Here is a 27,765-nt window from a genome sequence, read left to right on the forward strand (position 1 = left end):
GAAATGAATTACCGAATAAATTCATTTATCAGAGGATAAAAATAATTTTACCCATTGTAAATGTCAAAATACCACTAAGATGATATTATGACAAAGAAATAAAACTGAACAGAGAGGATGTAGTGACAATGTTGAATTCCAGACAAAAGTAGAATGACATAACCAACTGATGAATGTGAAGGCATATGTACTAACCCTAACTAGGATCACTCAATTTATTTCTTTAAATTTATATTTTCCATATTGTTTAAACATTTCTTATGAGTTATCAAACTGCGGCAAATGTTCTCATAAAAGTAACACCAAAACAAAAGATTTATAATTTATAAGTAAAAAAAGTAATACCCCTAACAAAATGGATGGTGAAATTACAGTTACATTCAGTCTGAAAGTATCGAAGCGCATTAAAATATCTTCAGAATGCATGATTTCTCAGGGCTAATAAAAGCCAATGAATATCAGTAGATCCAGTAAAAGTAAATAATTATTTTTAGCAACATCAGAAATGCAACATCTCACATATAACTTCTGTTTTTCTGATAGTGATATTAAAGAATGGGTTGGTTTCATTGGTTCTACTTTAGATTTAGGTCAGGCTAAAATAAAACAAAGGCACTTCGTACTTTCCACACTTATTTTAACACTCTGCAACCTGTTTCAACGTGTTCTACGTCATTTTCAAGCAAACCTACCACCTCCTAACAAGCCAGAGTTCATTTTATACTGCAAGGTGGGGGAGGGGAAGTAGGTAATGTGGAATTAGGAGGCATGGTGAAGGTTGGTGTTTTGAGTGGTGAAGGTCACTTACTATTGGGATCTGGGTGTGGAATTGGATGGTATCGTTGGGTGGGGGAGATTAACGCTGAGAAGGGGTGACAAGTGGGTTGGCACAATGTCATTAAGCAATTTCTCACAAAATAGTTTTGAATATGACACAATTTCAAAGTTTTCTAGGAAGTCCATTTTCTTACCTTTGCCACAAGAGTGTAAAATACATGTGTAAAAATTTGTCTTGTGTAACATGTCACATAGATGTTTAGCAAAAACAGATTTATTGTCACAGTTTAAAAACAAATTAAAACGTTCACGGGCTCTAGTCTTTATTTGGCGGCCAGTCTGGCCAACACACAAACCGTACCATCAGGAGTGTTACATCGAATATATGGCAAGGTTTATCACATCAACTGGCCCATACCTTGGCCAGGAATAATTTTTAAGCGTGTTTTTATACAAATATGACTTTCGGTAAAACGATTTTTAAACCAAAGAGCAGGTGAAGAATATACAGAAAATTGGTATTTCCATGAACACGTTGAAACCGGTTGCAGAATATTAAAACAAGTATGTGAAGCACATAGTGCCTTTATTTTATTTTAGCATGCATAACTCCCACAAGGTTTATTCACCCACCATCAACTTCATTACGTCAGGTTCTTTATTTAGCACGTAAATTGGTCAACTTTCAATGGCAACAGAAGATTCAGCTTTTACCACCCTAAAAAAAGAATAAGCTATTTTTTATGTGCAGTAAAAAACTGGATTAAGTCCAGATCAATTGTATCTTCAAGAACTCATGATGCACAGAGAAAAATCTTCCTCGAGTACAAGGAGCAAACAAGTTTTCCACACCCACTGAATTGCAGGGGACTATTGCAGAGTCTAAACAAATAATTAAATCCAAGTCTACCACAGAGAGAATACCACTGCCAGTACAGAGGTGGTGTCACACTCTCATTGTTCCCATTCCTTTTCTAAGTCGTATATCAAGCAATAATGCACAAATATCAACTAAGCTAATATTCTTCAGGGATGAGTGACGGAAAAAATTATTGTGCAATACTTCCTCCACATACCTGGTACTGATCAATTAAAAATTAAATTAAATATCTATATCAAGAGTTCATTGCCACCGGGAGTATCCAACGATTTGATCTTTGGATTTTTCTCTTTTATAGAAAAATCTTACAAAATCGCTGGCACAACAAATTATGGTTTTGCTAGTAGAGGGGGCCCTAGTCACTTTCATAGTGGCAAGGGTGTACCCTATCCAACCCTTCCATTCCTATCCCTATGCTGGAGGTATCGACGGGCTCCTAATGCGGCGGCACCTCCATCCTTTCTCCTTCCCATTTCACTTCCCTCCCCAGGTTCATGGGCGTATCAGTTGAATTACTGGGTCCCAGCCTGTTGCGTTGTAACCTTCTAACGACCCCCCTTGGGTCCTCATCACAGTTCCTCCAGGAGTATCTAGAGAAAAATCTATGCTATGCTCTCCCTCATAGAATATTCTTCCATTTCTATAGGAACAGAAAATTCGGCTTTGATAATGGTAGCTCACGTCGCCCTTGTTACTGTGTCGAGACTCTCCCATCCCTAACCTTCCTTCTCTATCGTTGGGCTCTCATCATGGCAGTATCTCCTTCCCCGTTTTCCTTCATCTGCCCTTTCCCCTTCCAAGGAGCATGGGGACTAGATTCCCAGCCAAGAACTTGACTCCCTGCCCTCAAGAGCGTATCCTCACAGACCCTGGGTGCCCGAACCAATGCCTAATGCAGTACAGTGGGCGAGGTAAAATTTTTTTAACACCTCGTACTCAACTTTCTAACAACTAAGATTTCTCTCAGAGCATTGCGAGAGCTTTAAGGTAGATGCAATAAAAACTGACTTCAGCAAGTTACTTACCACATGAAAAAAAAAACAGTCACTTCCATTTTTAAAGTGTATTAAATTTTTAATGTTCATAGTAACTTCCTTACAAATTATCTTTTCTTTAAATTTTGCTGCAAGGACTGCAACGTACTGACAGAAGCACTACAAATTGTAGATAAAATTGTGTTTTGACTGTTTCTTCCTCATCAATTTTGCAGTCTTTTGCCATATTATGTTGTTAATTAGATGATTCTTTGAGTGCAATTAATAATATCCTAGATAAGCATCGTAATCAGCCAAAAATTTCTATTGCAATTGAAAATTGAGCTATTTGAATGCAAAGTTAAGAAATGGAACCAGGAAGCAGAACTGAGAATCAATGCTATGAATCAAACAGGAACTGGAAAAAAAGGGAACCAACCCATATTTTATTAAACTATTGAATAGTTTTGCCAATAGTTTAAAAAAATGATGACACTGGTATTTTCACTCTAACTCCACCCCCTAACAACCACATGATACCACAACTTATTTAATTATTCCATTGAAGTGAATATAATTTGAAGACCACAAATTACCCTTAAGCCATTGCCATGAGGTAGAAAGATACTTTTAATTATAGTGCCCCAAATAAGAATGCTATCATCTAAACTCGATGTGAATATAATACTTAGAATTCAGAAGACCTAATATTATCAACAGATTAACTGTTGCATATAAATTGGAATGAGGTTCTTACACCCAACCTAACACATTTCTCATGGAGTGATAGAAAACTGCTGTTCCACTATAATTGTTTGTAACAGAACATTTTCACTCATGGATAAACTTGCATTTATTTTAAAACAAAGTTCAAGAAGATTTTCAAAATTTATCTAAAAATTTTGAGATAAAATTGCAGCTGTCATGTAGAATATACAACACCCATAATGGATATAAGTGAGACAGTGCTGGCCAAAATAATCACATGCTAGTCATTTCAGCCATGTCCGTTGACATCAAACATACATCAAAACCAAAGAAAACAACATTATTTCAAACAAGATAATAATTTCAAGGCCAAGATGTATGACAAACACTTACTTAGGAAACAGCATTAAACATGCAAGTTCGAACTGATGTGTGGCCTAATAAAAACTATACTTGACAATTATGATTTTACAAGATAATTTGATGGTGTGGCTAGATAGAACATACAGCAATCTCATGATAATAAAGCCCTGAAATACCTAACTTAGATCTTTGAATTAGTTATGAGCACTTTTAATTTAAGGGATAAATCCCAGGACATCTAATTCACCTTTCTTTCCATCTTGAAATGCCACTCAAAACAGATTTTAGCAATGTAAGGGAATTTGAATACACATGTCATACGGAAATTAATTAATCACATTTAACGAAATAATCAACACTCATAAATATAATGGTTACTTAAAATGAATGACTTAATACATGCAGAGAAAAAGCCGCTGCATAAATAGCCGACAACAGTTAACATAGAAGACACTGACTAGAACAACATATGTTTATGGTTATCAGTGTTGAAGTCTTCAGACAACATATATGACAGAAGCTCCATATGATTACTATTAAAATAATATATAATAATTACATAGGAAATGCTTCACTAGCAAGGTCACTCACAAGATAAGATGCGTTTGGTATAATGCATTTGGTGCCAAAAACCATGAATTACACCACAGTAAATATTATCAACCAGCATTTAAATTACAGGCAAATTTGAGACTTTGGATATAAGTCTCAAATTCTCAAATAGTCACTGCTTCAATACTTAAATATAAATCTTAGAAAGTACTCATATGAAAGTAATTGTTTACCAAAAATTGAGCAGTGCAGCTAGCATTTAATAAATTTCTTACATAAATATGAGGAACTAAGTTTAAAATATGAAGAACTTCTCCCATGGCTAACTAAGATTTTGGACAGATTAGTTTCATTTGGCTGCAAGACTTTAATGTCTATGTTTTAGAGATAACCGCATCTAGGTGGAACAAAACTATAGCCCAGAGTAGAAAATTCTTACTCAATAAAATCCTGACACACCAAATAATTAACAATCTTGTATTTAAGAATTTTGGCTAAATGTATTTTCATCATAAACAAGCACAAAAATCAAGCAAGAGCAGTTATCTTGCAGTCTCAGAGTAATTCCCCTCTGGCTACGAGACTAGAACCAAAATATGAAAGAACAGGATTTCTTTGGTTTTACGTTGAAATAACTTCTCGTTATAAAACTTCATTAATCAAATCAAGAATTTCATTCAAACCTTGCACATAAAAATTATGGAAATTAAAAACAGTAACAATCGGACACTCATGATTGGAAATAAGCATCTGCAATTCAGATACAAACTTTAAGATTAAATTCAATTCAGCCTCATCAAGACTGAAAAAATTGTCCGAGATATAAAAGATGAGGCGAAATTTTTCCACAATCAAATGACAAAAAAATTAGAAATTTTCCACCACTACTTTGTTTCCACAACCACTTTAAATTTCTATGCATTCTCGACTGGTAGGGAAGAATGAACAGACATTGAAAAAGGTCTTGATATTAAAATAACAAAAAAATAAACAGCCCATTTTACATTTCATGCATAAATATACTTGTTTCACCATTTCACTGCAACCCATCACAATTATGATCATGGTTGAAAATAGTTCCCAATCAGAAGTCAGAGTTTTGAAACAATTATCTGTTCATCATGGATTCATAACGCAAATACAGGCGAATAAAAACTTGGAAGTAAAGAGAGCCACAGTGAAATTTATTCAACAAAAATGTATTGAATACACAACAAAGTTTTCGATTTCTAATTCCTCATATTTCATAGTATTCTTTAAGGATAGGGGTGTTTGAATTGATTAATCAAATGCTTCGGTTTTAACCTTACATCTGTCTGATACACTAACAACAAAATTACAGGAGGCTGACTAACTAATAAGTGGAGAATATGAAGTTGATGTAAACTATGGTAACCAACCGATTACATGAAAAGAAAAAAATATATCCTGGTCCCCCCTAAAACCAGACCACAGCTGAATACTGAGCCCAGCAGTTCTTTTAAGAGGCTAGGCTTCCACAAGCATGTTGGATTGAAATCCCAGCTAGCAGACAAGAACTGCACATCTCTGAATATAGTCCTTACATTTTCAACAAAATCCTCCACGTAAAAAGTAATAGAGAGGGGAGAAAATGGAATTTTTCCTAAATTGAATCCTTAAAAACTGGCGATGTACCATATTATGGTAGTTACAAGAATAGAGAAAAAGCAAAATATCATGGCGAAGAATACAATATAAGCAGTAATAACAGAACGATGATGAGGGAGTAGAAGCAGGAAAATATAAATATCCAAGATACAGGGAGAAGAGGCGTAGACATTATCAAATTGTACGAGATGGGAATAAAGGGTGGAATAAGGAAACACCATTTCAGATAGAATTCTACTGCTGAGGAGATATTAGCGAAGTTGGGGTACTCCTGATATTAATTTCATAACTATGAATAGGAAAATGTTTTTGAAGGCAACTCATTATAATTTCTTTTATGAGTACGTGTAATACAGTGAGTATGTGACAAAAAAATAATATCCTACTGTGTGAATTTTTACCAGATCAGTAATATACTTGTGAAAAATGGTAAAACCTAAGATGAAAGAGTACAATGAGACATTAATAGCAGCACTTGCGGCAAAACAAATGCTTTCATATATCACCTAATTAACTGATGGTAACACAAGCGGGAAAGTCTATTCATGCTCCTTCCCAAATCAAAATACACATATTTCTCAAGGGGACAACTAATACATGAATAGCAAAAAAATACCAGTAGATACCTTCCATACATAACACACCTTTTGAGTCTTCTGTAGATTTCGTAAGCAGAAATAAAATTCACAGCATGTAACGTTCACGTATATATGTATTTAAAAATTCAGCCTTTCGTGACAATCCAACAGCATATTGGAAAACATTAAGAAATATGAAACAACCCCAAATAAGATTAAGAGTTAATTACTAAAAAGACGATCTCCATGGAGACAGTTCATGAGTAATAACTGTTACCTATTTCTTTCTCAGCAATCAAGCTAAAAGTAATACTCACCTAGACTTTGATCCCAAAACAGCTGCCGCATCTGGAGGCTCAGGCGACTTCACCCGGGGTCGTACACCTTGACGCGTAGAGCTAAGTAATACAAAATTTGACTCACGTTAAATGCTGAGCTAAATAAAAATCATTTCCACATGTAAATTACCACTAATGCCTTAACAAGAGCCTCTCTTTACTTGAGAGATATTCATTACTATTTCAAGAACTTTCCTACAATATCAACAGTTAATATATCACTAATCCTAACATTCCTGCCCATAAAATGTAGAGTTGCAAACCTGAACATTGATACCAGTTAATAAAAAGTAACTCACGGTTAAGAACATAATAATACAACCTATCAGATCAGTTATCATTTCTTGAAATGTTAACACTTAAAGCATATATTAAATTAACAGGCTGTTTCAAAATAAGTCAAAATATAGCTAATTAAGAAATGGTGTTTTCATCAAAGTTTTAAATATTATGTTTGTAATTTATATAAGTCAAATTTCATTCGAAGCCTAAGCATGGCCTATTGCATAGACTAGTTAAAAATTATTCAAGCAATCAAAGTTGTTAGCTCATCGTTTTTCTGATACTAAAAACAAATTACAGAAACAAAATTGTGAAACTTGAATCAGGCTTAACTCAAATTCTAAAAGAAAAACAAAAAGCAGAATGCATCTGCAACCACATCCCCCAATATACTTCCTTACTTTTCAGCCAAGATAAAACCTCAGTGGAAACTGTGAGCAGTAAAATTTGGGGTTATAATGGCTTGAATTGGCCATTCTTGATAAGAGAATGAATTTGAAGCATTTGGAGTGATTTGAAAAAATCAGAGTAAGGCTTAAAAATAGCTCGTGAAAATTTTGGAGCTGAAGAGATGATGAAGTTAACTATTTTGCCAGTGTTCATCAATTTGAGTTCATTTGGACTCAGATCCATAATTTTGTACCTGCAAGTTGTTTTAGATTTTGGAAAAATGATATGCGAACAATTTTGATTATATAAGACTGATTATCTCAAGGCTTCCTCAAATACATATTGTCCATACATAAAGGTTACTAGAAAAACAACAAGTCCATTAAAAGCTTAAGCAGAGAGAAATAAATTCTATTCTCCTATTTAACTCGTATTCATTAATTAACTCCAGCGTTCTCTCCATACCATCCATCTGACCACCCTCAATTTTGGAACTGTATATATACGTATGTAAATCATGCAAAATAATACTCATTACTACAGCAAGAAGAATTGAACTCAAGGCAAAAAATTATTTCTATGCTGAAAACATTTTTAAGAAACCTTTCGAATATGGAAGAAACACCAGCACCTTATAAAAAATTAGCTGCGGAGATTTCACACATGGGATGACATGGGAAAAGGCACAATTTTTTAAGATGATGAGCAAATACTATGGAGAAAATTGTTCCAGGTTCACTGTATGGATTGGTTTTTTAAGTTCCGAGAACCTAGATTTGTGGAACACACACGAGGGAAAAGTGACCACGTTGGAGATAGTAAGAAGGGGTACACGAAAATACCCCTCTGCTTTAGGCCTCAAAGAGAAAACGGGAAAGCAAATGGTCACATGCATCTACACTCCTTCATAACTGAAATAAGTCAAAATGGACTCACTCAGACTGAAAAAGTTTCTGCACAAATATCAGTAACTTTCAGCTAAACTCGACACAAAGCCTTCCTTACTTCCCATAACGACTCGGTAAACGCTTAGCAGAGTTAAAATATGTTCCACAATGACACCTATTAAAAATATAAGAGCAGTATATTTGCTGATTATAACAGCAAATGCTTACACATGCATTGTGAAAACAATTGCACAAAAAGGTAATGAATGAAGTTTCCTCTGAATTGTAATTTAATTAAGCCACTGATCTTGGCCAGATTCTTTGATTCAGATAAACTAAGGAGAAAATTTGCATAGGGATAATCATTCAGAAATGGCAAAAGATGTACATGGAACATTTAAGGTATTCTCTTTCAAAGCTAAAAGCTTGGCTTAATTTCAGAATTTTTAAAAATCAAATGCCTTCTGCAATTTGCTTTAAAGATGGTTTTATTTAAGGCCAATCTTGCATGAGAAGCTCCACAGTATAGTTGCAGCACGGTGATTTGAAGAGCCACTACTAACAGCAAACGAGAATGTGGTTTAAATGGCTGTTCTTTGACATTAAAAAAGCAGGGGTCAAAATCAATGAGAAAAGAGGAACAGAATAATCAAAAATAACACAAGAAATAACATTAACAGCGTGTGAATAAAATATTTGCGAACATTTTACACCGGAATTTGTTAAGTATGTTCTTTGACTTAAGAAGGATTGTGGCAAACTTCCATTGGCAAAAAATCAATGAACCAGAGTAAATTCAAAATGAGGAGCACTTCAGCATTACACTTGTATGAACCATTACTCTCAACACAATAAGGCACAACTTCTTCTCCTGATCAAGCTTCATTTGTCTAAACCCACTATTAAAAAAAGACAATCACATGATTTTTAGAGAACAAAAAGGAAATTCAGAACTCATAATAAATAATAATTCATGTAATTCAGAGTTTGAGAAATCTAAAAACCATCATGGGCATTAAGTAATTATTTACAAAGGATGGCCAATTATGAATCATGATGTAGTAGATAGAAAACTAGTGAACTTTCAGTCACTAGTTATATAACTAAGGAGCTGAGTAACTATACATCAGTGAGACATTCTTCAAACTTGGGAGACCTTAATACATTCAGCCCTGCTAGTGATTTTCTATGCAGGGCACCAAGGGGTACCCAATTGAGCATAAACAATTTGTAACGTATCGAGTTATTATCCAGTGGGCGCAACATGAGATTACATTATCATCTAAGGGCTGCTCTAACACACTCCATAGGAATATAGGAACACAGACTGCATAACCCAAGACTGTAAAATGCCACCCATATAGTGACAGCTCTTGTGACCCATTGGTAACTCAGGCCCAGGATGGGCATTTTAAAACTTCACTAACTAGAATTTAATCATTTGTTTGAACATATAGTTTATAATCACAATCCTCTCACAACATTCACAACTTAAGTAAATCATAAAACAATCAAATGAACTGATGGTTAGAACAGTGTCTCAAATAAACATCAAACAAAAAATTTGGAAAACTATGGGTAAAATAGAGCTACGTATAAAGACAGGATAGTGTGAAGATATACTAAAGAAAATAGTGTAATGCAACCATAAAACTTTACCACAGTTAACACAATAATTTCTTAGAACTGCACAAATTTTGTATAACTACTACAAAAGGAAATAGGACAGAACTTACTTAATAGTTTCACTTAATTCAGCAGACACAAGTTAACTCCCACTGGAAGCAAATCTGTTGTGTTACAAATTAAATGAACGAATGTGCTAAACAAGATTAATCCTCTCAAGTGACTCAAATTCCCTGACTTACAACCTCCAATCTTACTTGATTATGCGAAACTAATTGACGCATACATTTTTACAATTATACAAAACGCTGATGTTTTTAAAATTATAAAAACAAATCCATATACAAATAGCAAGTAGCAGTAATATCATTTGAATTTCAGCATATCTATAAATATCCACCATCTACCTCCTGATCATGGACAGCAACCAACCCTGATCTTTCTAAAATTCATCTGAACTTTCCTAACCCTTATCAGAACTTGAAATGTTTGAAGGGTTCATTCCAAACTGTAACCAAGTTCATCATAGCCAGAAGCATAAAGGCATGTTGATTTTAAGCATATGATTTCATATTTTGATACCGAAAAAACCCAAGATGATTCAATGCTACAACAAAACAAATCCAGCTATGAGACTTATGTATAAAGTATCACCAAATACTGATCTCCAGAGAGAGTCATCAGTAGCAATACATTTATGATTTTGGGAGGTGGATCAGGCAGCATTGATATCCTTTAAAATTATCTAAATTCACTAACTACACAAAATTCTACAGTTAAAATAAAAAAAAGAACTTTGTGCTTTCACATGAATATTTATTCCCAAATTATTTAAAATAAATATTCATAAGAAAGCACAAAGTTCTTCTTTCTAATTTTAATAATGAATCACTTTCACAAAGTTATGCCTCAAACAATCAAAATCCTACAACAAAAAAATCACTTAACAATTCCGAAATGCCTGCAAATTTTCACCACATTTTCAATTTTCAATGACTCGCTCAGGAAATAAATACTGCACAGCATTAGATAAAATGAACTTACTGGAAATTCTCATCTAACAGCCTTGAAAGTAAACATGCATTCATTGAAACAGTTATGTGATTACTTATGATCACTTTTAAAACAAAAAAACCAACCATTACCACATCAATCTTTTATTTGCAAGAAAAACTGAATTACTTAGGGTGTTATATAAGTTCACAATTGCTAACAAAAAATAATAACTTATAAAATTTCACTGAATACACATGAGAGCGGCTTGCTTTTGGATGCAAAAGACCTACACAAATCATCAATATAGGGTTGCCGCAAAACAGCACCATGAGTATAGGCAAGAAGAAGGTACTTCACCGGTAGAATGGCTATATATTTCATATTCAAAGTTTTATTTCCTGAATAATAATCCTTTAATAGAAAAGGGTGTCATGGATTTATGAATGCATGTCAAAATTATTGAGCATGAAACACTTGATTAATTACCATGGTCTAATGCAGGATTATTCCATGTCAATTGAAGCAGATAAACAGCAATATGCAACCTAAAATCATGGATTTTCAGGAAATTTAGTACCCATGGTTGATTTACATATATAACAGGTGATATAATGTTTGGTTTTTTCCCAGCAAACAATACAAGTATGTAAATTACTTTGGTAGGCCGGCTATCTGGACCGCATGACGAGTAATGCTTTTGGCCAGTGCACAGCAATGGATTTCGATTAATATATAAACAAAAAATAAGATTTGAGGCAAGCAATACTATTAATATGCCTAAAATGATAGCAATTTCGTGTGTAGTTATCGCAAGTTCACGTTTTAACATGATAGCATTAAAGTTTTTTTATTAGGCTACACCGCGTTACGATGTTTCCCCGAGGAACGAATTTATGCTATATCGAAATTGTGCTATGCGAGGCATGGGTGTAAAGATTTCTCCGGTTTTGCAACGGGTCACATCCTCCATGTCTGCTTCCAAGATTTCGATGAGCAACTCGCCCATCGCCTATCCTGAATCCCTGAAGACGATAGGCGAGTTACCCATCAAAACATTGGAAGGAGACATGGGAGGACCTGATCTCGTGCAAAACCCAAGAAATCTCTCCTTAGACAAGACTGGTACTAATTCTTTTATGGCTTAAATCACCCATAAAGTGAATACAAAAAATCTGATACAATATTCGAATTCTGCAGAAAACTTGGCATAATTACAGAAATTTTCCCTCCTAACATACTGCAATTTCATGATAAACTAGATTAATTTTGAAGAACTAATTACATTTGCAACAGCCAGGAATCTATTTTAAAAATACCTTATGCTGAAAATCAGGTTTCACTAGTTCTGAAATGGCCCTAGGGTATAAGCCTGAACTTTAAAACCATTCTTATATTTATCAATCAACCATGGGTACCAAATTTCATGAAAATCCAAGCAGGCGGGTTGCATGCCATGGTTCACTGGATATGGAATGACCTCACACACTAACTACAAGCCTAACATACCAGCATTTCATTACTCAAGGTAATACAAAGGCATTGTTTTCTTTCAATGGCTTTGAAAATATAAAAACCACCTTAGTGGGAGAAAATACAGTGGAACTTGGTTAGTACGTTTCTGAAGGGACCAAGAAAAATGAACGTACTAACCAGGAAAACGTACTAACGAGGAAAGTAAATAATAGCAGTCGGGGTTATTGCAATCAGTGAAAAAGTCGTCATAATTACAATTACTATCGGTAGTTCTCATAGGATCTCCTTCCTGAACTCTTTTCACATTTAAAATCAAGAAAATGAGCGCTACCATGAAAAACAAAACCATGTGAATAAAAATCGCAATTTTTCATGGACATCCCGGAGACGATTTCATGATTACGGCGTCTATCTCCCGTGATTTATCCTATACCTATATATTTACAGAACGAGGACGAGTGAAGCTCAGACAAGCGAAGACAAGTCATTTTTCTTTCTCACAGCGTACTCGGAGAATATAAAAACAACCCGGAGTAAGTCAACTGGTTTCTTAAACATCATAAAAATTGGGCAAAATTTTATTGACTTTCAAATTACGGCAACAGCCGTAGACATTCGCATCTGGAATGATACCATTTCGATTGTAAAATCGATCGATATATCGACTGATGACACGCAAGATTATTAGATTACGACGTAATTACTAGAAAATTTTATATTATACAGTTGAAATTTACTTTCAAAATTTGTCTAATGCCGTCTGCTTTCGTTCCGAGATCAAGTATTTTTAAGCTAAGCTTCGCGTGGAGATCCATAGGATCGTCTGCTCCCGCAACAGTAGTCAAGTAAATACGCACGACGTCGAGTTTATGGAGCAGTACTGCTTTAGATAATGTGGGAATTGTCTAATACCGTTAAGACTCATTTCTTCATCATGATAACTTGTGCAATAGCAACAATTGCCCACTCACGAACTTTGTGCGCAGGAGTGGGCACTCCCAAGTGCTCCAAAGGCAACAGAAGGTGAGGAGCTCGGGGTGGGGAAAATTGGGGCTTCTTATTGGTTGTAGTTTTTCATAGTCAGACATTCCCGAAAAATGGCCGCATTTTATTTTTCATCACGTCACAAGAATTCAGAATTTGGATAAATTACGGTAGAAGAAAGAGATGTGGAATGAATGGAAGAATGTTAATGGCTAATAATAATAAATTAAATCATGAATTCAGACGTTTGCGACCCTTAAGAAGACACTAGAGAACGAATTGCGGGTTGCGTCACGGCAAGCAATTGAGCGTACTAACCAGGAAAGCGCAATTTTTTCAAACGTACTAACCAAATTCTTTTACCTGTATTTTGTTCGGATGGTACCGGGACCGAGGGAAATCGCCGTACTAAGGAGGAAAACGTACTAAGGAGGAACGTACTAACCAAGTTCCACTGTATCTCACATTTCTAAAGACCAAATAAGTTACCACAATCTTGAATTTGAGGATCACTCAACAGATTATCTTATAATTAGTTGCATTAAAGCCATCCTTTACCCTATTACCATCTAATTTTAATAAAAATAAAATCACAACATAAATCTAAAACATGCAACTTCTCAAAATCATTATTCCTGGGTATCACATACTTTAAAATATGACTTGACTAAGCAAAAATTTGTTTACTTGACTGTATTTTGTTTATTTAGCATTACTTGTTTATCTCCTCGTAGAATCTGCATTATTACATATCAAATTGAATTGGTTTCCTAAAATATCTAAAAACACACTAAAATCATTTTCAATTCCCAGTCATTTTTTTAATTAGTTAAATTTCTCATTTTATACATGAATATCAGTACAAAATGACATATACAAGCCTGAGATAATACTTACAACTTTTTAGACCTGCTACAAACAAGTTTCCAAAACAAAATGTAACTTAACCACAATTTTTTATACCAGTTAAGAAACAGTTTGAGCTGATTTTACCCAAACAAATCATGTAAATTACCATGTATACCATCATAAACTTAATAATAACCAGAACACTCAAGCCCAAATGAAATACAATCACAGAAAGAGAAGGCAGGTTATCAAATACAAATAATATTGTCACCAAACATTGTAAAGATATTAGCAAATATATATTAATTAGTCAATTAAATATCAGCATGAGGCAACATCAGTGATGATACTTAGGGACCTCTTATAAAAACCATAGTATTGAAACACAAATGAAAATCTTCACAATGATTGTCCTACTCTGAGGTACACAAATAGCAAATTTCAAGATTTTTCAAATGGGAGAGAGAGAAAAAATTAAGTACCCTTAGCTACATTCCAAGTATTCTTCAAACACATGGGCAGAAGTCATTAAAGGATGCGAAACCCACACACAGTGGAAGTTTGTTTTAGTGAGTAAGGCATATAGAGAGAATTGCATTACAACGAGATTGCCAGTGTACCGTCATAAGATCCACAATAATCATGTAAAAATATGGATATAGCAAGGTCACAAAGCCCTTACCACAGTAAGCGCTCAATACTATTAGCCATCTCTCTTCAGAGCAGTAAATAAGTAGTTAACTTAAAAGTAAATGGGGCCAATCATTTTTCTGCTAGCCCCCGCTGGAGTATCATTTGTGAGACTTTACTGTTCTGTAGTTCTTTTCTTCAATCAGAATGCATGGAGCAGAATGAGCATAAAGCTGAAAAGCACCTAGCAAATCAGTTGAGAACAGAGTGATGGTGTGGGTTACGGACGGAGTTAATTAGGGTTTTCATAGGCAGGGGTGCAGTTAGGAATTAAGGCTAGGGGGGGTTTCAGGTGCAACTAATGCTGGGTTGTCTAGGGGTATGGCATACCTGTCAGGGTAAGCTGGAGGTGCAAGGGCCCTCCGCCAGAAAAAAATCAAGATAAATGGTTAAAAATGGTGAGTTTTACAGCCTTCTGAGGGATATTTTATTAATCCTTACACTATTCTATAAGTATTATTAATCCAAATAAATAAAATAGATTAAACTTAAAAAATTGTCTGAGCTCTGGGGGAGTTTTATACCTCAAATCCCCCCCTCGCTGCGCCGCTGTTCATAGGACAGACCAATCGGAAAATGGATGATCAGAAAAGAATCAATATCAGTCCACACTTTCCTTGAGCAACCGACCTCTGTTGTATTTTGATTGTTTTTCCATCTTCTGTCCGTTCTCCTATGAGAACTAAGCTAATGTCATTAATGACACTGCAGTATTATCTTATCCACCATATTATTTGTACCGGTTAAATAAGATTTAAATGATACACAAGTGCAAAGTGATGTCTTCATATAATGACCGATCCGAGAGGGTGTTTCTGTGTTTGATACTTTAGGTCATTCACAATCTTGAAGAGCAAAAGGAAAAGTTGAGCAGCACTCACTAATGACAATGAGTGATAATGAGCAAGGGAAATTTTGCGGGTGAAAATATATGCAATTCTACACACTTATATCCAAGAAAAAGCTTCCGTGACTGCATGATACACAATGCTGTATAAGCTGCTTTAACTTGTTTAATGCTTCTGAGTTTTCTGACAGCAAGAAGCCAAGATTGTGCAGCATGCATACAAAACCATATTCCACTACAACTGCCACTCGTGTAACTTCGTGCGTTGCAAATGCTGTGGTGTGATATGGTGCCTAAAATTTGGTTTCGGCTGTTTCACAACTCTAATGCATCTAACCAATTTCAGACAATATAAGATCAATGATCCCATCCCCTCACATAAAGCACCACAAAGCCACAGATGAGCAGTTTTTGGAAACAAAAGCTAATGATTGTTTTGCAAGATTTACTTGGCGTACTTTTTTATTTAATTTTGCTCATGCAAAATTAAATATAAATATACAAGTTAAGGAAAATTTATGTAAGAAAACCAATAGATATTTCACATTTGGATGCAACAAGAGTCCAATACAGCAAGCAATTTTCCCAAGATATTGAGCCCTCCTTAAACCAAACTTCCACTGTACATTTCAATGTCATACAATATTCCACATTTGTTTTAAAACGATTATGTTTCTTCCTATTCCTTAGAAATAGTAGACATTACGACATTTCAATGACACTAGGAATTATAATAATTGCAGGCTATAAAACTAGCACACAGCCATAGCAGTCTTTAAAAACATTTGTTCCGTTAGATTGTAATATTCCATCCATACATATCGACTCCCATTAGAGCAAATATAATCATTTCAATCTGAAGTTCATAATTCAGAGATATTTCAAGATATTTTAACCACAGCAAAATGAAACTCTAGTCAATTCTAGATGGGAATTCACATCTCTATTACAGCAACTAAATACATGATGGTGGCATGGCACATCATGTATTTAGTTGGTCTTTTCTTTAATCAGAATGCATGAAGAAGAATGGACTTTAAGCGGAGATGCATCTTGTAAATCTGATGACAATAGAGGAGGTTAATGGTGTGGCTTACAGATGGATTAAATATTAGTAGATAGGATATTACATAGAACAGAACATGGAAAAATACTGTTTTCTTCACATATATACCCCTCCCACAATTTGCCATGGTCATATTTTTGAAACTTCATTTTATTAATTCAAGATATGCAAAGTAAGCCTTTAGGCATTTTTTATGTAAATTAACTAAGTCTAATCATTAACCATTGGTTGCTAAATCAAGTACACAATCAAATACCCAAAACCACAATTATTGCACATTCCCATTTTCTAAATTCATGGAAAAATTTTGATACTCCGAAAACAAAATAGGTAAGCATATTTGAAAATCCCTTTTAAGGCATTTGAATTTCAAATACCAAAGTATAATTCAGAACAACTAAACACACATTCTCCATTTGAATCCATCATATATATTTAGTCAAAATTCATACTGCTATTAAAAATACAGCATTATCTGGATTTAAGGTTTCTGAGATGGGAAAGAATTTTAAACACTAAATGGAGAAAAAAACTAAATGACAACCAGCCATTTTTTCGCGTTATAGAAGTCTGTAATGATTTAATCAACTTTCTATGAAAAAAATTCAAGTCAAAAAAGGCGAAAGTTTCTTATTTAGGACTGATACACATAGAACTGCTGATACGCCCTTTTTATAAAAGGACTATCAGCATCAGTAACAAATAGAAACTTGAGTTCAAATTGTTGGGATTCACACTGTCCACTTCCATATACAAAAGATCTCTCACTCGAGAGCCCCTCGAGTTACGTATGCTGTATGGAAAAAATATTTCCAAACTTTCCATGCAAGGAAATGTTGACATTGTTCCTCGTACTTAAAATAAACCACAAAGAAAAATTGCATCGCGGCAAAGCACACTGCCAAAATGGAGTATTTCTGTTGCTGTATGCTGTTTTTCAAGTTATTAGGGCTCGAATTAATAAGATTTTACTGTTGATGATTTCCCAATGCTTTTCCACATGGACCAACCAACACAAAAAATATCATAGTTATCATGCTACCCCGCTATACACAGTACCTTTTACAAAGGACTTCCACTCTATGCATCTTATCACACAGTATATCTCTGAATTATGCAAGACTGAAAATTCCTCAACACATATCATTAGTTGACAACACACTAACTTTATATTTCATTCACTATTGGCAAAACTTAACACAACTTAAAGAAGAAAATGTATTAAATTGCTCACTGTGCCAAATTTAATCAACCACGATAATGCTGATGAGTAAAATAATGCTGAAGGGTAAAATAGGAAATGAAAAAGATAGTGAAAGCAAAGATACCTTAATTTCATGCAAAAGGCAATCAGCCATCTACATCCAATTCTTATTATACTCATTATCACCATTACCACTACTTTAATGAACTAATTTATCACATAAACAAGGTGCTAACGAGGTCGTGTTCCAAAGGTCACCATTAGATAACCTTAAGCTCAGTCATCATTGAACACTAAATATGCAGCGTTAATCACCTTGTTGTCAAATGTGACTCCAAGAAAGTTCCTTGGCTGCATAAAGTGAATAAAAAAAATGTTAACAAACTGTCAACACTGCTTCTCCCCATTTCCTAAGTACATATATTGGTTAAATTCAATTTCTAATCATTAGTGTCAATGGAAGTTCAAAAATAAAAATAAGGTAATCTAGCTCAATGGTAAAAAGACTAACATCACATGGCAAAAATTATGGAAACCATACACAGGAGTCAGGGCTCAAGACTGCCTAAATATGTTTCAAAACATACCCAAGATTTTATAGGAAAGACACTTTCTGTGATAAAAATCAAAACATGATTCAACAATACACTCTTGAATTCAATTGACTTAAGTAAAATTTGAAGTACCATACAACTCATGCATCAACTCCCAATATCTCAATGTTGTTCCATTACTTATTTACTAAACAGTCTCTTCTGTGGACAGCCAGAAAGAAGACAACAAAATAAGATATTGTCAGTATTGAGTAACAAGAACAAGCTCTTACACAGTACTTATATAGAGTTCAATATGTACCATAAAACTTGAGCATATGATCCATTGGTGAAAACATACAAGAACCAGTAGCCAAGTCATACTAGCCTAAGATGGTTCTACAGACTGGAGTAATAATGCAGATTTCACAAAAAACTAAGGACAAACCTATCTTCACGGGATCGCTCTCGATAGTCACGTTCCCGGTCCCTTTCTCTGCTGCGAGATCTATCTCTTGGATAAGCATCCGCATAATATCTGTGAAATCAAAACAAAAGCAAATGGTTGCATAAATTACATGGATTCTCAAAAATGAAGTCATTCATGCCACTTGCGCAGGTTCATTACGAAATGAAATTAATGTGAAAGGCAAAACTTATGTAGAGAAGCCAGAGGGCCTGACAACTACACACTTCTTTTATCTTATCTCTATCGCTTTAAGAATCATCATGTGTATGTGATCTACAACTTTCACTCTACTTATTCAGATATTTTAATATCATAACTGATCCATTCACTGTATACATTAAATAAAAACAAATGTGCTAGACTTTCGGGAGTCATGGCACAACTACTAAAGATAAGCCACTAGCCTTATAACATGCGATACAAGGACCATGGATTAAAAAAAAAATAAGATATGAAAAAAAACTTGGATAAAAATGCATTATGAAACCTCTAAGTACTTCATTAATTTTGTAAAGGAATTGGCTGATTATGAGCGAAGGTAAATGATGAATGCATGGTATTTACGGAAATTTTCTTTTTTCTTGTTGATTATTGAAGAAAATACAACACAAGTTGCAACTACTCCAGTGTTAAATTTTAATACTCTAATAGCAAAATACCTTAAGTTCAGTTTTCCTATAAAAAATATCCAAAATACCTTACATTATTTACCAATCGCACATGCAATATTTTGCAGATGTTGAACAAACATCACTTTACAAGTATTTCATTCACTACATTTTAGTACATACTGACAGAATGAAGCTGGATTTAATTTTAATAACTGAATAATGGTAAGATTATTAATGAAAAAACATATTCCTGCATTTTTGTAATAAATTATCCATAAAAACATCAAAAACATAAAATGGAAATAATTCCATACAAGCCATACATACACAAACATTCAAGGTAAATGATGTTTGCTTCTTTGAATTTTTAGGAAGAAAAACTCTTTAAGTTTACAAACAGAGAAAATAAAAAGGTGAAATTTTCATAGTAGAGAGACAGTGAAATGTTGGCAGCTACAAGGGCATTGTACATACTCTGAAAATTTCAAGGCGATAGCTAAAAAGTTAAACGAACAATAAATCAGGATAAAAGGAATAAATGAAACCATTCAAACAAGAGTGGTGCATCACCATCAGCTACCAATGGCACAATTCCTATACTGTTTACAAAAAATACAACTCTCTCTTACATACTTCACAATCCAGGAACTTTGATTTAGAAATTGAAAATGAGAACATACTGACAGGAACCTACATTCACCACAGATAAATTCATCATATGATACCCACATACTATATCTAATATCCCCAATGCCACTACTCAATGAAATAAACCCTTCCTTCATATCATGTCCTTCCTTACCTGTCACGCTCTCTGTCTCTTTCTCTGCTCCTCTCCCTGTATTCTCGACTTCGTGAACGCTCTCGTCTGCGTCTGTGAGATCGCTCCCTATCTCGGGAACGTGACCTCTCTAGAATAAAAACACAAGCGAATGACAAAAATAACCAAACCAAAATCATTCACAACAAAAAATAAAATAAAAAGATATAACACTTCCAAAAGTTGAAGTAAACTAGAATGTTAAGAAAATTGAAACATTTCACAGACAACCAAGCATATTAGGATTCATTGACTTTGTCCACTTATTCATTACTAACTTACTTTAAAGGGATTGTGTAAAAATTACTGTCGGCGTCAAAATGATGTGCTGCTGTACTTTGCAAATTTATATCTGGACTTCAGTGCATGCCATAATAATGAATAATACGTCATGTAAAGGAAATTTTGTTCTTAACTATGATTTATTTTTTGTTTTATTTATTTTTTTATCCAAAAATACATGATTTTTATGTAGTATAGATTATATATGGGCATTGAAAAAATACGTTGGAGCGAAGAAATGCCGCGTTGCCAGGTCTTGCGCGCGAAACTTCGCTTCCTGGTAACCAGCACTGGCCTGGCTAAGCCCCGTTTGGCAACATGACATTAATAATAGTTATTAACATTCACAAATATCAATATTTTTACAGATGATGGATCATTGAAAAATTGCAAAGAAATTAAGAAATGTTTCTATCAATTTTATTTTTTCTTTCGAGGTAAATTGTAGGACTAGATAGTATTTAAACATTTAAAAAAAATATTTTACAACAAAATATGCTAAAAATACGCAAAACCCATTTTATTAATCTACATTAAGGTTTGCAACTTATTTTGGAAGATGTACGCTGTACACATAGAAGTTTTCCTTAGGTTGAGTTATAAAGTTCATGAGGTTTACAAAACAGCTAATTTTATAGTGTGCAGAGTCATTTATTGCACTAGCGTGCCTACGTTTATGAATTTTTCATGAAACAAAAAATAAATCAGAATTATGAATAAAATTTTCTTTAAAAGGACTTATTATTCATTATTATGGCACTAAAGTCCAGATATAAATTGGCAAAGTACAGCGGCACATCATTTTGATGCCGACAGCAGTAGAAAATATAATTCAGGTATTCCGACATTCTATTAATAGAGATGCTGAATACACAATACCACAATTGGACACATGTAGTGATAGGCAAAATGAATTAATAAAAATAATAACTACAAAAACTTTTTATTGAATATAGCTGGATCTTGAATCTAAAAATCTTGGTGAAGCAGAATTCTGCGGAGTTCTCCCAGCGGGTGCAAATGCTGCTGGTGATCTGAAGGATCATACTTGCACCTTGTAAACATGCCACAATATTATACAGCCCAGGAAACAAAGCATTCTCCATTAAATGCAGTGGTTTCAAAAACCTATTTTAAGTAATATCATCATAGAAAAATAAAACCCTAGGATCAATTAAGTCATTTGTTATGGATCGAACAAGAATTACATGCAAACACAAGTTAACGTATTCATCATTTTTTTAAATCTTCAAATTTAAACAATTGTATTTCTCTCAATATGGAAAGTAATAAACAGGAAGTTTGAAGCAGAGTCAGGGGTGGGAGAATTCAGGGTACCATGCAGTGTAACCATCATTGCAGAGGAAAGAAAATCAAAGGAGTAGGTGAAATTATTCTTGGCTCAATAAACCCTGCCCCATAAACTCCTAAATGCTTGAATTATTTCTTCATTTCCTTGCTCTAGAGACAAATAGCCCGAAATTTATGTGAGGGCAAGGACTGATCCTTATAAAGCACCTCTAAGGTCACTATCATCACAGCGCTAAAAAGAGGCAATAATAATTTGCCATGGCTGACGGGAGCTACTCATGGCTGCTACTCAGTCAGCTAACAATATGGCAGGTAAACGCAAGTCCTTAGATCTAAAAACCAAAGTGCGAATTACTGCCAATGTTAAAGTCGTAAAGTGAAATTGCGAGGCAATTTGGTATTAATATATCGACATTATTCACCATCATTAAGAAAAAAGAACAAATTTATGCCGCAGTGCTTCAAGAAGGACGTCCAAACACCCAACAACATATGCAGCCAGGAGAGCATCTGCTGCTAGAAGTTGCTCTTTTCTCATGTTTCTGCCAATAAAGAGCCACAGGGATGTAAATTACTGACCCAATGATGAAGGCCTGAAGACCCAATGAGAAGATGCCTTTATTCAACATAGGCAGAACATTTGATGATAAGCACAATATCAGAGATAGAGGCTAGGTATAGACACTTTTAAACGATCTGATGGATGATTTGCACAATTTATAAACAGGAAGGGAATATCCCTTCACAAGCTATCAGGGGAATCATCAAGTGTTGACGAAAGTGCTGTGGAAGGCTGTGTTGTAAGGTGCTGGAGAATAATTACAGCACCCTACAAAACACATGAGGTGAGCTCATTTTTTTGACATTCTCCCAGACAAAACCCTGGCCACAGAAAGACGACCCTTGCGAAGGAGAGGAAAAAACTAAAGAGTGTTAAACTATTCTTTTATGTTTGAATATAGATGTTTCAGATAAATTAAAACATTTTGCACAGGAGAAATCCGCCCATCCCTGATGCTTTAAGGGTGTAAAAACACTCCCAAGGACTTATGAAGCAAGCCAAAGTGCACGAATGATGGCTGTTTTCATCACACAGTGGCAACAAGCATTTGATGGATTGGTGGAAGAAGTAAAAAAGTATTACCATTCATGGACTATTGCCCAGCCAATCTAACAATAGAACACTGCCGCCTGACACAATAAGTGTTTTTCAATCATTAAACAAAAGCGTAATTAAGTTGTTCAAACGACATTCCACGCTTTTTACGGTAGTTTTGTTTATTATGTCTTAGGTAAAGCTAACTGATCATATCATCAGTGAATTAAATGTTCACAAGTTTTATTTATAATAGTTAGCACACTGCAATATTGGCCTCTCAGCAAAAACAACTATTGTAATGCCAATGGAGTGGTTATTGTGATTATTTAATTAACTTTGGTAAGAACTAGAGTTCATTATGGCGAGTGATTTCTCAGTTCCCTAGACCTATAGCGATAAGGGGCGTCCACTGTAATACTTTACTAAAAATTAGTATTTCCGTATCAGTAACGAAAAACAAGAATTTTGGCATTGATTCTTTCATATCTAAATACATACAGCCATCAGAATCATTGACTTACCTCTCCTTGATGAGCCATAGCTCTTTGTCTCGACACCATGAAGCGTGTCTTGGAGGGAGCTGATCAATATTTTACACCTGTCGTCATTAGCAACCTTGGACTGCTTGATGAGGGAAATTGCTGTTACCAATGTTTCAATAGCACTGGCATACTCCCCTGCAAAAAGAAGTGCCAACCAAGATTAAGTTACACTTCAACATTTAAAAATGTTCTCAAGGTATATTTAAATTCCTATTAAGCCTATATAAAATTGTTGATTATTCAATTACAATGGTTCTGCCACTTTGCACTGGGGGATGCTTTGCAATAGCATCAAAATTTGGAAAAACAACAAACACCACGGCAGGTTCTCCCAACTCTGTCAGGATTCAAGAGTTTTCAAGACATTGAAGCTACAGTAGATTCCGTTTAATGGGTCCACCAGTTACTAGGGGCAGCCGCTTAATTGGGGCAGATCTTGAAGAACAGAACCCAATAGAGGAATATCCCAGAGCATTCTCCACTTAATTGGGACAGCATGCCGCTTTATTGGGCCATGAGTCGGCGACATAGACTCTGTACTCACGACTAAATTAAAATTGTTTAATTTCAGAATACTATTTTTTTTCCTCCTTTGATTTACTCTTATTTTTAACAAATGCTCCTATTCTTGCCCTATTTTGAAAGCTCTTGTTGTTATACTATCCGCAAGAGGATATGACTTTTCTTTAATAAGACCTATTAAAAGATTCATTCGGCATCTAAATTAACTAAACTCGCTGATTTAATAATCAAATTAATAATTTAAAAAACTTATGTTGCATTATAAACATTCTTTAGTCCTCTTTCCATCATTTCAATGTTTGTTTATGCCCATACACAGGATAGTTCACCTAATTGGGGCAGCCCTTAGTTGGGGCAAAGTGCACAAGTCCCGATATATCCCAATTAACCGGTATCTTCTGTATAATATAGGATTATCCAGTCTGAAGATTGAGAAACATTAATACTATCTATTCTAATCACAAAAAAATAGTGTACTCGTACAAAATTTTTGATTCTCACCTGCTGCTGCATCGGACACAGCTCGAGCGATAGCAGAGCTTGACACTGTCCTGTTTCGTCCCATGATCTCTTCAAATTCTGCTTCACTTAGAGGTGGGGGCCCATCAGGCCTGTGGTCTGGTGGCGGAGCTCCATACTGTCCCACTGGCTGGAAGAGGACACCACCACCTCCAACCTTTACCACAGTAAACCCAGGTCTCACCATAACAAATTCCTTAAGTCTACTCATAAATGCCAATTAATGATTAACATAGTCACACAACTCCACACAGGGGATTATAACGCATCTTTACAAGACTTACAATGGAAATTGAGATTTTCCACTAACTTAGGCATAAAGATATCACTTAGAATCAAAAAGCTCTACAGATATCAATTCCTACAACCATTAAAGAAGAACCTCATTGTATACAAGCCAATTTTTCCTATTGGGGCTGGGCAAAAAGAAAATCTAGATACCTATACAATAATGCAGATGGATGAATTTAACGGCAAAATCTAAAACTTGACATGGAAAGTAACTGACTGCATGTCGATGCGAGGTAAGTTTCTTTTTAATTTTTATTAGGTCCAGAGAACAATGAAAATCATAATAGGATGATTTCCTATTTTTATTTAATTTCCTAAATTATAAGATTATTACTCCTGGAGTTCGTATTTCACGCATTTAGATTTTAATATAACGGTATCTATTTTTCGCTATAAAATGAAAAGTGAAAATTTTCAAGTGCACGAAAACGCGATGGCTAAGTATGAATACTGGGAAAAGCCTGCGTGATGTCATTTTGGTTCCAGCTGCCACCGTGTGAGGCCACCTTGGTGCGAGGCTGTGAGCGCCGATACAATGCAGGCTGCTAGCAGGTAGCAGAGTACCCTGCTAGTAGGTAGCGCTTGGCTTAATTATGGATTATTAATACCCTATCAAACGAAGGAAACTTTTCGACCATAGGCAATTGTGATAGGTGATCAATAAGAGATGTTTCCCTGAGCTATGTGCCTTATGCATGCATTGGTAATCTCAGACGATGTAAAACACCTGACTACTCTTATAGAATCTAGGTCCTGTGACATCACGTGGAGTGGCATCGCATGGCCGCCAATCTGGCCTTTTTCAAATGAGGTTAAAATTGACCATTAACATTCGTCTAAACTGGGATTTCAAAAACCAAATAATTTGAATGTTATGAATTCACTAATGTTGGTGTAACGAATCACAATCAATGCCTTTTGTTTTCTTTGATGAAGGAAACTACCCTATTATACTAAGAGGATACCTTCATTAAGGAGTTCAATTGTTTCGAATAGGAGTTTAATAAACTTAATCAACTTTCTTAACTTAAGCTGCTTAGAAAAACATCAAAAACCTGAACTATCTGTAACTAAACTAATATAAGTGCAGACGTTCATTCTTAAACATTTAATATACAAATATCTATGCACCTATGAAGTGCATCAGTGGACTTCAAATAATTGGAATTATCTTTCAACATCAGAAATATTTCATTCAGTTACATTCACCGAGATATTTTCAAATTTTCATTGAACCACTTAAATGGCAGTATTCTTTTTTACAGCATAGCAAATATGTGCGGGACCAAAAGTTAACCATTCATCGTACAACTTGTACACTAAACTGCAAAATGTCTTGAAATATAAGCACTTTTTGCATAAAAACTTAAATGAACTACCAGGCTTTCTACACAAATAATGTATTGGAAATAACTTTGGTACTATAGAAAATGATTAAAATCAAGATTTCAAAGAAAAATGCAAATATTTTTATGGACTTGCAATTGAATTTTTCCAGACTTTTACAGTAATCCAACAGCTATTTTAAATTGACGAATCTGATGCAACCATACATTACTACTCTAACAATAAGCACCTATTGACAGGAAAGCAAAAAGATACAAAATTCTCAGGATGACAGTGCACTTCCAAATTAAGTCCACATCATGGATCAAGTTACACTCACTGCAGAGCTCACAAAACTAACATTTTTCACAGTTTGGTCAAAAGGCGCAAGGATGATAAAAGGCAAATAGGAAAACTAACAAATGCAAAAAAATAAATCCACAGCTGTATAACTGAGTAATATTTAACATCTTAAGTATTTCCCAGCCTATCAGTTAAAATCTAAGTAATGATATCACTTTCAGCATTATGGTAGAATTTGTCTGTTTCCTTCAACAGATTAGAAATTCTAATTACTGATCTTGATGAATTATGAAGTCCACAGTGATTGGAAATAAAAATATTAACAGCTGCACCTAACATAATCCTATCAAAATCTCATAACACCCTATCACAATGATTCTGCTTGATTAAACAGAATGCTATGATAACTTTGTAAAGGCTTAGGGAAAATTTTGCATTTAAAACGGAAAATTGGGGATGACCATTACCAATTGCCACATTAAACATTAAAGGAACAACAACCATGCAGTTTTCATTGACAGCTTTGATATCTGTTCTGATGATAAGAGTCTTTTTACCTATCAGCATTACAAAGACATTCACATACAACATAAAATTACGAGGAGGTAGGAACAATAAGGTATATCTTCACATGTGTGAAGGTGGGTTAGGTGAGGGGAAAGGTTTTTTTTAGGTAGAGTGACGTTTGATTGCTTCCAAGAGGCGAGGCAAGCCAGGCTCAACTTACCCGACTCTTCCCCCAACCTCGTACCTGGGATGCGGGAGGTGGCCCATAGCCGTGAGGGGGGCCATGGGGAGGCGGCGGTCCTTGGTGTGGCCCTCCCCCTTGCTGGAAGAATGCAGGATTCACGTGTGGAGCAGGTGGCCCCTGAGGCGGAGGTCCGACATGACCTGGAGGTGGGCCTCCTGGACCTGTTTGGATTTGAAAAGTAACACCGACCTTAAGGGCAAAGGTCTACAACAGGCCAATCCAAAACAAATAACTTTCTTAATTTGAGCTATTATATAAGTTTTTTAAAAGTTGTGTGCAGCACATAACTCATT

The 27,765-nt window shown here is 34.9% G+C and overlaps 1 protein-coding gene across 8 annotated transcripts in view; it reads right to left on the reverse strand.

The window, feature by feature from the left end:
• LOC124162739 (cleavage and polyadenylation specificity factor subunit 6) overlaps window positions 1-27,765 on the reverse strand; it is a 76,628-nt gene that overhangs the window by 17,109 nt on the left and 31,754 nt on the right. For 4 of the 8 annotated variants that reach the window (XR_006865659.1, XM_046539371.1, XM_046539366.1 and 1 more), the window contains exons 8-13: window positions 27,449-27,633; window positions 24,784-24,958; window positions 23,740-23,895; window positions 20,509-20,617; window positions 19,075-19,164; window positions 6,779-6,859 (exon numbers count right to left, since the gene is read on the reverse strand). Coding sequence is in view for 7 of the 8 variants with exons in the window: in XM_046539371.1 (XP_046395327.1) it covers window positions 6,779-6,859; window positions 19,075-19,164; window positions 20,509-20,617; window positions 23,740-23,895; window positions 24,784-24,958; window positions 27,449-27,633 (796 nt within the window). In the remaining variant the exon portion in view is untranslated. The remainder of the gene's footprint in view (window positions 1-6,778; window positions 6,860-19,074; window positions 19,165-20,508; window positions 20,618-23,739; window positions 23,896-24,783; window positions 24,959-27,448; window positions 27,634-27,765) is intronic. The other 4 variants (XM_046539370.1, XM_046539372.1, XM_046539368.1 and 1 more) reach the window with 3 other exon arrangements.

Source organism: Ischnura elegans, chromosome 7 (assembly GCF_921293095.1).
Source record: "Ischnura elegans chromosome 7, ioIscEleg1.1, whole genome shotgun sequence".
Classification (NCBI taxonomy): Eukaryota; Metazoa; Arthropoda; class Insecta; order Odonata; family Coenagrionidae; genus Ischnura; species Ischnura elegans.